Source organism: Dipodomys merriami, unplaced genomic scaffold (genome assembly GCF_024711535.1).
Source record: "Dipodomys merriami isolate MVZ:Mamm:240054 unplaced genomic scaffold, mDipMer1.0.p SCAF_15, whole genome shotgun sequence".
Lineage (NCBI taxonomy): Eukaryota > Metazoa > Chordata > Mammalia > Rodentia > Heteromyidae > Dipodomys > Dipodomys merriami.
In genome coordinates this window covers 267,396-279,397 of record NW_027202826.1, presented here as the reverse complement: position 1 = coordinate 279,397, position 12,002 = coordinate 267,396, and the positions used below count along the sequence as shown (strand labels likewise).

The following is a 12,002-nucleotide window of genomic DNA, read 5'->3' as shown; positions in this document are numbered from 1 at the left end:
TGCATGCACCCATGTGTGTAGTTAGCACTTTAACATATATTGAAGATTATATTTTAATATATAAAATAGGCTTCATCAAGCACTGATGGCTCACTCCTATAATTCTAGCTACTCAGAAGTCTGAGATCTGAGAACTGAGGTTCGAAGCCAGCCTAAGCAGACATATCTGAGATGTTTATCTCCAATTAACCAGCAATAAAGCAGAGCTGAGGCTCAAGTGGTACTGTGCCAGCCTTGATTGAAAAAGTTATGTGAGAAAGGGGCCTTAAGTTCAAGCACCAGCACTGGTGTGCATACGCATGCGCGCGCGCACACGCACACACACACGCGCGCACACACACACACACACACACACACACACAAATTAATCTATTATAAGGATTACAGAATGATGACAACCATATGCCTCTACCACATGCAAACGTAAGGTCACCTCCAAAGAATTCTAGATGAGTATATGTAAATGAAATAATGTATCTGGATTGAGTAAAATTATAAAAAGGGTAAATGTCAAGTTATACAGACTCACAAAAACATTTTGAGGCAGCTGCCAGTGGCTCACAACTATAATCAAGCACTGAGACCAGGAGGATCTCAGTTTGAAGCCAACTCAGATCGCCAATTAATCAACCAAAACCTGGACTGCAGGCAGATCAAGCAGTAAAGAATCAACCATGAGCAAGAAGGCTGAGGAGGAAGACCCTGAGTTCAAGCAAATAATAATATTACTGGTAAATTATATTAGTAACAATGTAATAGTAATAATAATGTACTGTCATTATTGCAATGTAATAGTAATAATGGAAGTAAAATATTTTGACATAATTTTTTTTTTTTTTTTTTTTTTGTCGGTCGTGGGGCTTGAACTCTGGGCCTGGGCGCTGTCCCTCAGCTCTTCAGCTCAAGGCCAGCGCTCTACCACTTGAGCTACAGCGCCACTTCCGGTTTTCTGGTGGTTTATTGGAGATAGGAGTCTCACGGTCTCTCCTTGCCAGGGCTGGCGGCTGGCTTTGAACCGCGATCCTCAGATCTCAGCCTCCTGAGTAGCTAGGATTATAGGCGTGAGCCACCAGCGCCCAGCTTTGACATAATTTTTAATATGTGCTAAAATTATTACTAAAAAATAGGCAAAGTTTACTCTGGATACATTTGAAGCTACCAGGTTACTAATACTATAGGCAGCAGCACCACAGGCTAACTGTTAAACAAAACAGTAATCTTAATGATTAATCAAGTCTTTATGTCCTTCATGGCAGTAATTCTTTAGATTTCAGACCTGGAGAAAGAAAGTTGCTTGTTGTTGTTAAGACATAATCTCCCTATCACACCCTCCTACCTCAGCCTCCCAAGTGCTGGGACTCCAGGCATATACCATGATACCCAGCTTTCTTTAGATTTTAAGAAAATTCTATATGTTGAAATGAGAACATGCTACTGTTTATTTTTTTATGTAAAAATGTCTTAAAATAATACTTACTCCAGTGTTCACTAATTCACCTGGTGTAGGCCAATTTGCCATATCACTGAAATCACTGGCCTAAAAAGTAACAAATAAGTATTATGCCTGCAAATATTTAGAATTTTTAAATAGAAAAACTATTTGCTCAAAGTGTTAATAATTTTAAAAATCATCTACATGTAATTATATGTAGACCTTTGCCAAATTAATTCAGTGTTTCTCCATTAATTCAAATGTTTCACACAGAACATATTAAAAATATTTTGGTCTTATGATCAAACTTCAAGAATTTAATGACTTTAAATTGAGATTCATATGATAGTGGCATATGGGGATTATGAGTATCTTTAAGTGAACATAAATGATATAATTAGAAGAAAACATGTATAATAATTTTATGAGTTAGTTCCCAAAGAACTTACAAAATTAATATAGTTAAGAATAATTTCTTATAAATACATACCTTGTTGGATTTCTTTGTCTTGAGTTTTCCTGCTTTTATAATTTTTGGGGAACTGAGCTCTAAAGAAAATACATAATTGTTACAATCATTTCATTCAACCTATTTAGCAAAGTAAATATTACTCCAGTAATATTGCCAAAATCCCAAAGATATCAAAAATACTTAATATGTAGATTCAGATTAATTAGCCATATCCAAACCAAGAAGTAGGAAATATTAAGTTACAATACACACAAATGAATTGGCATACTAATCAAATAGACTACAAGAGAAAATCAGAAATATCACTTAAGTTCAACTCACTTTCTATTAGGATTTTCTTTCTTATACAACTAAGTTCAGAAAAATAGGTCAAAAGACTAAACTCCTCATTACAGGACACAACAGGTTTGGCAACTCTAACAGGTTGTACCCAGATTCAAGCCATAAAAGACAGTAACTTGGGTTGGTAATGTAGCTCAATGATAAGAATGCTTGCTTACTTAGCCATGTACGGCCCCGAGTTCAATCCCTAGCACTGCCTCCTCAAAAAGAAAAAAGAAATATTTTAAAGGGCATTAGTGCATCATCACTTGTTCTTATACTGAATGAAAGCATAGTGGCTGACAGAAAAAAAAACCAATACAATGCTTCAGATGAGGTGATCACTTTTATTTTGCCTTTTTGTTTGGCTCATTATCTGGCAAGATGACCAGATGGAATCATCCTAATCCCTATACTCAGAAGGCTAAGGCTAAGACCTCAAGTTGTTTTTTGTTTTTGTTTTTTTTCTGTTGGCTGTGGGGCTTGAACTCTGGGCCTGGACGCTGTCCCTCAGCTCTTCAGCTCAAGGCTGGTGCTCTACCACTTGAGAGCCACCTCAGTTTTCTGGTGGCTAATTGGAGATAAGAGTCTCATCGACTCTCCTGCCCCACATGACTTTGAACCGCTATCCTCAGATCTCAGCCTCCAGAATAGCTAAGATTAGGGGTGTGAGCCATTGGTGCCCAGCCTGGACTATATAGTGAATTCAAGGCCAGCCTTAAAATATTGTGACCTGGGCTGGGAAGGTGGCTCAGTGGTAGAGCACTTGCCTTGCATGCCTAAGGCCCTGGGTTCGATTCATCAGCACCACATAAGCAAAAAGAAAAAAGCTGTGGCTCAAGTGGTAGAGCGCTAGCCTTGAGATGAAAGAGTTGAGGGACAGCGCCCAGGCCCAGAGTTCAGGCCCCATGACCGGACCCCCACAAAAAAAACCAAACCAAAATAAAATATTGTGATCTGGTCTCAAAAACCAATACCAGACTTGAGATCTACATCTATAGATAACACAATACAGTAAAAAGCAACAGCCAATCTAGAGAACAAGTAGTTTTAAAAACCCAGATGTAGGGGGCTGGGAATGTGGCTTAGTGGTAGAGTGCTTACCTAGCATGCATGAAGTCCTGGTACCACATACAAAGAATTGGCACTGTGGCTTAAGTGGTAGAGTGCTAGCCATGAGCAAAAGAAGCTCAGGGACAGTGACCAGGCCCTGAGTTCAAGCCCCAGGACTGGCTGAAGATAAATTAAAAAAAATCTAGAAGTAGGTTAAAAATCTAGAAGCATGTTTAAGATATAGAACACTTATCGAAGGAAGAAGGTAGCCAGAAGTGACATCATATATGAGAAATCCTAACTACTGCAGAAGCTGAGGCAAAAACTGAGTTTCACAGAACAAAACCAAGAAAGAGCTAGACGATGGTGGCTCACGCCTATAATCCTAGTAGTCAGGAGGCTGAGATCTGAGGATCACAGTACAAAGCCAGCACGGGCAAGACATTCCATGAGCCTCCCATTTCCAATTAACCATCAGAAAAACAAAAACAAAACAGAAAAGGCTGGAGGTGGTGCTGTGGATCAAAGTGATAGAGTACTAGCCCTGAGCAAAAAAGAGCTCAGAGACAGCACCCAGGCCACAAGTTCAAGCCCCACAACCACCAAAAAAAAAAAAAGAAAAAGAAAAAGAAAAAAAAAACAGGAGTTTCTCTGTTGCCACTCCTGCGGAGGAATGGTTTTTTTCCCCTTTCTATTTCTCCCAACTTTGCCCTGACATACTAAATAAATCTTTGCTAATTTTAAAAACAGGATAGGATGGTTTAGAGGGAAGAAGAAATGGGAAGGGAAGGAGGAAAGAAAGGGGAAGACAAAATGGGAAGAGAAGGAAGAGATGAGATCAGGATGAACATACAAGAGTTCTTTAACTTTACATTCTATTTTTTAAACTATAGTGAAGTACACAGGGTTTGCTTTTTATGTCTTTATAGTTTATGTAAATATGTCTTAAGTGCATACAAAACTACATGCCATAGAGAAAAAAATACAGGCAAGTAGGACAAAAAAAAAATGAAGCCCATAGGGAAGGAAAAAGGTCTAAATCCCTAATAAAGACAGTATTTACTCAAGAGGCTCAGATCTGAGGATTGTAGTTCAAAGCCATCCCAAGCAGAAAAGTGGTAGACTCTTATCTCCAATTAACCAACCAAGTATCTTGAAGTGAGGTGTGGTTCAAGTGGTAGACTGCTAGCCTCCTGCAGAAAGGCTCAAGGGCAGTGCCAGGCCCTGAGTTCAAACAACAATAACAAAATAGTATTTAAAGATTACCTAGGGCTGGGAATGTGGCTTGGTAGTAGAGTGCTTGCCTAGCATGCATGAAGCCCTGGGTTTAATTCCTCAGCACCACATATGCAGAAAAAGCTGGAAGTGGCACTGTAACTCAAGTGGTACAGTGCTAACCTTGAGCTCAAAAGAAGCCCAGGGACAGTGCCCAGGCCCTGAGTTCAAATCCCCAGGACTGGGGAAAAAAAATCATCTAGGTTACCTGGTACACAATTTTGAGGAGATATTTCCCTCAACAACATGGAAAGTATGTTCCAAATGCTGCTGATTTCATGAGTAAACATTATAAAATAGAGCTATATACAAACTACTTGGTTTAATGGAAAATAACATAAAAGAGGTTATATCTCAGCAAATTTTATGTTTATTACAAATTAATTAGATTGCTTGTAGCTGGGGGGAGGGTGTAAGGGAAGCGGAAACATCCTGGCTTCTCACTGTCTATATAGTCCAGGCTCACCTCCAACTCACTATCCCCGGGTCTCAGCCTCCTGAGTGCTGGGATTATACTCCTCAGTAACCATATCCAGCTAAACTAGATATTACTATGGCAAAATCAGAAATTGAAGACAATTACTCTGACCACACAAAATCAAAGCCAACACTCTGACTTTCACAATATACAATGCAATTAAAGTATCTGTAACATATAGATGTGAATATTTTTATTAATTTAAAAAGCATTACATTGGGCTAGGGATATAACTGAGCACTATGGCTCTTTTCTAGCATGTACAAAGCTATAGTTTCAATCCCAATCAATTGTTCCCCTTATAAAAAAGCAAAAAAAAAATCCCCAACCAACCAACAAAAAAAAACCTATGGTTCCTTTCCTCCTTCCTTCCTTTTTCTGTGGGCCAGATCTAGGGCTTGAATTCAGGTCCAGGAGACTGTCCCTGAGCTTTCTGACTCATTGTTAGCATTCTACCACTTAAGCCATATCCACTTCCAGCTTTTTTTGTTGCTTACTTGGTGATAAGAGTCTCAGGGACTTTCCTGCTTGGGATGACTTTGAACTGTGACTCTCAAATCTTAGCCTCCTGAGTAGTTAGGAATATAGGCATGAGCCACCAGAGTCCAGGCTCAAATATCTTTCCCTCAAAAACCTAGAAACAAATATATCACACGAGCATGTGATCCATATATCTGTTTTTCACACATCAATGGTTGCACACTACATGCCAGTACACAATTCTTTATTACTCTTAGCATACATTAGTGGGGAAAACCTGAGACATCTCTAACACATTTCACAAGACACATGTGTAGCAGAATGCAATGTATTCCAGTCACTTTCACTCCTTTTACCCTCTTCTCTCCTTCCTAAAATGACTTAATAGATTTCATTGTTCTATTTTCAATACATTTCTGAACAATATGTCAATAATCAGTTTTTGTGGGTGTGGTCGGGGATCATGAAAATGAAGTAATTGCTCCAGCACTAAGCTGTTTCCCCTTTTCTAAGATACTCCTCTTTAAGCTGTGGAAATCTATAGAGAAATGATTCAAAGCAGGTCAGGAAAAATGGCTTGGCAGGAAAGTTTTTTTTGTTTTGGTGGGGGGCAGTAGTAGGATTTGAAGTCAAAGTCTTCAGCTTGTTCTTGCTTGCTTTTCGAGGGCTCTACTACTTGAGCCACCTCTCCAACTGCTTTTTGCTGGTTATTTTGGAGATGGAGTCCTGAAGACTTGTGACCCATCTGGCCAGCTCTCAGTCATCAAGTAGCTAGGATTGAAGGTATGAGCCACCAGTACCTGGCAAGTACATTAGCTAAACAAGGAGAGGCTTTCATTGTGATTTTTCCACTCAATTTCTCACTTTCTATTACTAGTCTTACTCCTTTCTCCCTTCCTAAAACAATTTCAGCAAATAAAAAACTATTTTTAAGAGTTTGGATACTCAAATCCTGCAATACAAGGGTTAATCACCTTAATTTTCATGATCATAATTCTTATTAAAAAAGTTTTCACTAAGCTAGATACAGGTGGCTCACACCTGTAATCCTAGCTATTCAAGAGAATGAGATCTGAGATCACAACTCAAAGCCAGACCAGGTAGGAAAGTCTGTGAGGCTCTCACCTCCAATTAAGCACCAAAAAAGCTGGAAGTAGAGCTGTGGCTCAAGTGGTAAAGGGCTAGCCTTGAGCACAAAAGCTCAGAGATAGTGCCCAGGCCCTAAGTTCAAGCCCCAGGACCTGTACAGGACCTAGGAAGGTGGCTCAGTGGTAGAGTGAATTCATGAGGCCCTGGGTTCGATTCCTCAGCACCATATAAGCAGAAAAAGCTGGAAGTGGCGCTGTGGCTCAAGTGGTAGAGTGCTAGCCTTGGGCTTAAGAGCTGAGGGACAGCGCCCAGGCCCAGAGTTCAGGCCCCATGACTGGCAAAAAAAAAAAACACCCCAAAACAAAAGAAACTAAACTCATCAACAGTACCTCAGTTCCATATTGGATTAAAGGGGAAAATCTAAGTAAATCACCAGACTGGATGACACAAAGACCCCGTAGTTAAGAATAGTCTAAAAATGTAATCAAGAAGAGTTAAATTCTCTATGCATAAACAATATTTAAACAAGTACCCTGTGATATTCCACTTCCACACCATAGAAAGGTATACATCCACAGTGTTCAGTTTCATCTAAGAAATTTGAAACTGCTGAGTTGATCAACAGGTCAAAGGTAGATGGAGTGGAGGTGTGGCTCAAGTGGTAGAATGCTAGCCTTGAGTAGAAAAGCTACCCCAGGTCAAGCCTTGAGCCTGGGGGGAGGAGGAGGAGAGCTAAATTAGCCTGGTCAGCTCCTCTTTTTAGAAAGGATCAGCTAAAGTGGGCACCCATGCTCATACCTGTAATCCTAGCTACTCAGGAGGCTAAGTTATGAGGAGCTGGGTTTAAAGCCAGCCTGGCCTGGAAAGTCTGTGAGACTCTTATCTACAATTAACCACCAGAAAACTGTAAGTGGTACTTTGGCTCAAGTGGTAGAAAACTCTCCTTGAGCTGAAGAGCTGAGGGACAGCACCCAAGCCCAGAGTTCAAGCCCCACAACTGACAAGGAAAAAAAAAATCAGCTAAACTGGCACCAGTGACTCAAGCCTAGCTACTCAAGAGGCTGAGAGCTTAAAAACAAGTTCAGAGAAACACTCTTATCTCCAAATAACTAGGAAAATGTGGTAGGTAACTAGAGGAATAGCTTAAACGGTAAAGCACTCACCATAAGTAGAAAGCAGAACATGTGAGAACTTCAAAATTATGCCCAATGTCAGGAAAAAAAAAAAAAAAAGATAAGCGAACACTTTAACTGAAAACAATGGGGAACAAGAGTGCTTCAACTTGATTTCCACAAACAACACACTACCAGAACTATCAGATAATATTTTATAAGAATGCATCTCAAGGGCTCGGATGTAGCTCAGCGGCAAAGCGCTTGCCTAGCAAGTGCAACGTCATGGGTTCGATCCCCGGTACAAAAGAAAAAAAAAGACAAAGGAAAATGATTGTTCCATATATAAATGTCAAAGCTTTGGGACTGGGAGGTGGCTCAGTGGTAGAGTGCTTGCCTTGTATGCATAAGGCCCGGATCCAGGGTTCAATCACTCAGCACCCCATAAATAGAAAAGGCCCAAAGTGGTGCTGTGGCTCAAGGAATAGAACACCAGCCTTGAGCTGAAGAGCTGAGGGACAGAGCCCAGGCCCAGAGTTCAAGCCCCAGGACCGATCCAAAAAAAAAAAAAAAATGTATCTCACAATAATGAGGCACCAAGAATCTATCTCAATTATACATCTCCAGGTTCTAAAGTAGAGATAATACTTGATTCATGTACTAAATTCCTTCATGCTTCCCATAATGTTTCTATAATACTTAAAATAACCCTTTTGCCAAACTTCTGTGGATTGAATTCTTTTACCTCATTAATAAGATTTATCGGTAAACCTAAATTTGGCCAGAATAGAACTGGTTTAAGTCTGCTATTATAGGAGAGTTAATATCCTTCCTTCTCTAAGAATAACCTATTTTGTAGAATGAATTCTACAGGTATCCTAGAATGCTAACTTAACAATCCTTAATTTTTACCCTCATTTGACCTAAATAATGTCTGGATCTAAGTAGATCATTATTTCCCCTTTACTTTGCTACAGGGCCTCACTACTTAGAAGGTCTCACCTTGGTTCAAATGATTCTCAGACCTCAACCTTCTGGAATACCTGTGGTACAGGTACACGGCACTATACATTTATTCTTTTTTTTTTTTTTGGGGGGGGGGTCTGGTTGTGGGGCCTGAACTCTGGGCCTGGGTGCTGTCCCTCAGCTCTTCAGCTCAAGGCTAGCGCTCTACCACTTGAGCCACAGCGCCACTTCTGGCTTTTTTCTTTGCTTATGTGGTGCTGAGGAATAGAATCCAGGGCCTCAGGCATGCAAGGCAAGCGCTCTACCACTGAGCCACCTTCCCAGCCCCTATACATTTATTCTTGAAGTGGCAAAAAGTTACTTTAGAAAATAAGAAGCCAAAGCAGGCTGACTGCATGTAGATGGCTCTCTGATGTGAAGAGCTGGGCATAGTGGCTCATACCTATAATCCCAGTTACTGGAAAAGAGAATTCAGATCCAGAAATCTTAGCAAAAGTCACCTAGCTAGTTAGTAATACCAGTACTAAAATCCAGTTCTCAAGCAGAGCATTTCCACACTACAATCTCTTATCTAAGTTACCTAAGTTACTTAAATGCTATACTTTGTGGGAAAACAGTGCAGGGGTCTGAGTTAGGAAGGGGAGGAGCTGAGGGAGTTGAGGCAGTATTTCACTAGTTCAAGATGGGCTCTGATTACTCCTGATCTCTGTGTGCTGGGATTTCAGGTGTATCTATGCCCTATGAAGTATCAACTTGTTCTTAACCTTCAAAAAGACTAGAGAACAAAGGGATCAATAAATATTAATATCATATAAACACATTTTTTGAAGTAATTGGCAATTAAAATTCCTGAATTTCACCAGCCACTGGTGGCTCACCCCTGTCATCCTAGCTACTCAGGAGGCTGAGATCTGAGCATCCTAGTTCAAAGCCAGCCTGGGCAGGAAAGTTCATCTCCAATAAACTACTCAAAAAAAAAACAACCAAAAAAACAAAAAACCAACAACCACAAACCCAGATGTGGAGCTGTGGCTCAAAGGGGTGGAGTGCTAGCCTTGAGCAAAAAGCTCAGTGATGGTGTCTAGGTGGGCATGGGGGGTGGGGGGTGGGAAAGATTCCTGATTCCTGGAGTTTAGCTCAGTGGAAAAGCACTGGCAAGTGCAAGGCCCTGAGTTCACTTAGCTCAGGGGGAAAAATTCCCGAGTCTCAAGGCTGAGTTTGGTGGTAGAGTGCTTCTCTAGCATATATGCAAGGCTCTGGGTTCATCCTCAGCACTTAAATAACTCACAAGGTTTTTAAAGTTTTAAAAGATAAAACTGGTGCTGTGTGCTTCACGCTTGCAATCCTAGCTACTCAGGAAGCTGAGATCTAAGGATGATAGTTTAAAGGCAGCCCTGGAAGGAAAGTCTGAGACTCTAATCTCCAATTAAGCACCCCCAAAAAAGCTGAAGGTGGAGCGAAGGCGTAAGTGGCAAAGTGCTATAGCCTTGAGTGAAAGAGTTCCTGACAGCACCCAGGTTTGGCGTTCAAGCCCCAGAATGGGCACAAAAATAAATAAAAATTTAAAACATTCATAACTGCTTTTATTGCCTACAAAGACTTCATATCTCTTGGTAGTGCACGAAATACTATAAATATATATTATATTGTGTATAAATCTAGAAGAAGTGAGACAGCCAATGAAGTGACTTGCTGGGCTTTCTAAATTTTAAGAACATTGCTTAAGATTTTTCTATTCAGTTACCAACAGACATAAGCAGTTACAAGAAATTCCATCAATATTAAAGGTCGAGAGAACTTTGAAGACTTTAGCGTGCTTCAGCCCAATTTAGAAAGCCAAACGGACTCACACGGCCCTTTCCGCTTGCACCTGTCTGCTTTTCTGAGGCAGCTCCCGGCCGCCGGTCTGCAGCTCCCCTCGGCGCCCAGGGCCGCGGGCTCGCGCCGGCCTGCCGCGCCCGGCGCTCCGCCACCCTGCCTCCCGCGTTTTCCGGCCGCCACGGCCGCTCCGAGCTCGCCGCAGCGACTCCGCGGCACGGCACTTTCGGCTTCCGCGCCCCTTGAACACCGACGTGCTTCCCGGACAAACGGCCCCGGCTCCGGACTGGCGTCGGCCTCCGTGTCGGTGCCCGGGGCGTGCGGCCCGCCCGAGGCGCCGACACGTGGGGGCCGCCGGCCCGGCTAACCCCGGCGCCCCGCGGTCCCGGGGACCCCGAGGCCCCGCCCCTTCCGTCGCTGCCTCCGCGAGGTCCGCGTCCTCGGCGGCGCCGGCACGGAGGAGCCCGGCCCCGGGCGGCGGGGAGCGGGGCCCGCGGCGCCGGGCCTGCACTCCCCGCGGCCCGCCCGCCCGCCCGCCCGCCGCGGCGCAGCACCGACCTGCCTCCAGGGTCTCCAGCGGGGACAGCCGCGGGCCCGCCCCGCCCGGGGACAGGTGTCGCGGAGGCTTCCTGGTCCACGGGTTCTCCTTCGGCGGCGGCGGCGGCGGCGGCTTCTCCTCGGGGCCCGCGGCGGCCGGCGGCTCCCGGGCGTCCTCGGCCGGCGGCTCCCCGCCGAAGGCGCCCCCGGGGCCGCGCGCCTTGTGCGCCAGGTGCAGCGCCAGCGGCCGCACGGGCACGGCCGCCTGGGGCACGCTGTGGCCCCGCACCGGCGCGGGCGACGGCTCCCCGCGCGCCCCCGCGCTGGTGGCCGCCGCGGCCCTCTCCTCCCTCACGGCCTCCTTGCGCTCCCGCTCCGGCGGCGGCTCCGCCGGCCGGCCGGCCGCCAGCAGCGACGCCCGCTCCGCCGCCGCCGCGGGCGGGTCCTCCCGAGGGCGAGCGGCGGGCACCGGGGCGCGAGCGGACATGGTTCCCTTGCCCCAGCCTCCCCAGCCGGGGAGGGCCCGGGACCAGGGAGCCCGGCCGCCCGTCTCCCCACGGGGGCAGCGACTGACTCGGGCCTGGGACGCAGACCCCGGGAGCCCGGCCGCCGCCCGCCGAGGCAGTGCAGCGCCCGGCGTGCCGCCCTCCCCGCGCCGAACGGAGCACTAACCGCCCGCCGGCCCAGCCCTCCGCGGCAGCGCACGGCCGGAGCCCGCCGACACGCGCCGGGCCGCCCGGAGCCTCGAGCCCCAGCCCGCGCGGACAGCGGCCGGAGCGGCGGAGCGGCGGAGCGGGGGAGCGGGACGGCGCGCCTCAGACCCAGTCGGCGCTCGAGCGCCCGAGCCGGTAACGCTCGGGGGCGGGGCGCGCGGGGGGCGGGGCTCCACGGAGACTGACGTGGCCACTCACCGGCTGCCGCTCTCGCCCCGCCCCCGCCCCGCCCCCGCCCCGCCCCCGGGGCCGGCCG

At 45.6% G+C, this 12,002-nt stretch overlaps 1 protein-coding gene across 1 annotated transcript in view; it reads right to left on the bottom strand.

The window, feature by feature from the left end:
- The window catches only part of Larp1b (La ribonucleoprotein 1B), an 81,013-nt gene extending 69,302 nt beyond the window's left edge, over positions 1–11,711 (bottom strand). Inside the window, 3 exon segments of the mRNA XM_070022078.1 lie at positions 1,478–1,537; positions 1,923–1,981; positions 11,055–11,711. Coding sequence (XP_069878179.1) covers positions 1,478–1,537; positions 1,923–1,981; positions 11,055–11,520 — 585 coding nt within the window. The 5' untranslated portion in view covers positions 11,521–11,711.
- Positions 11,712–12,002: the final 291 nt, after the last annotated feature.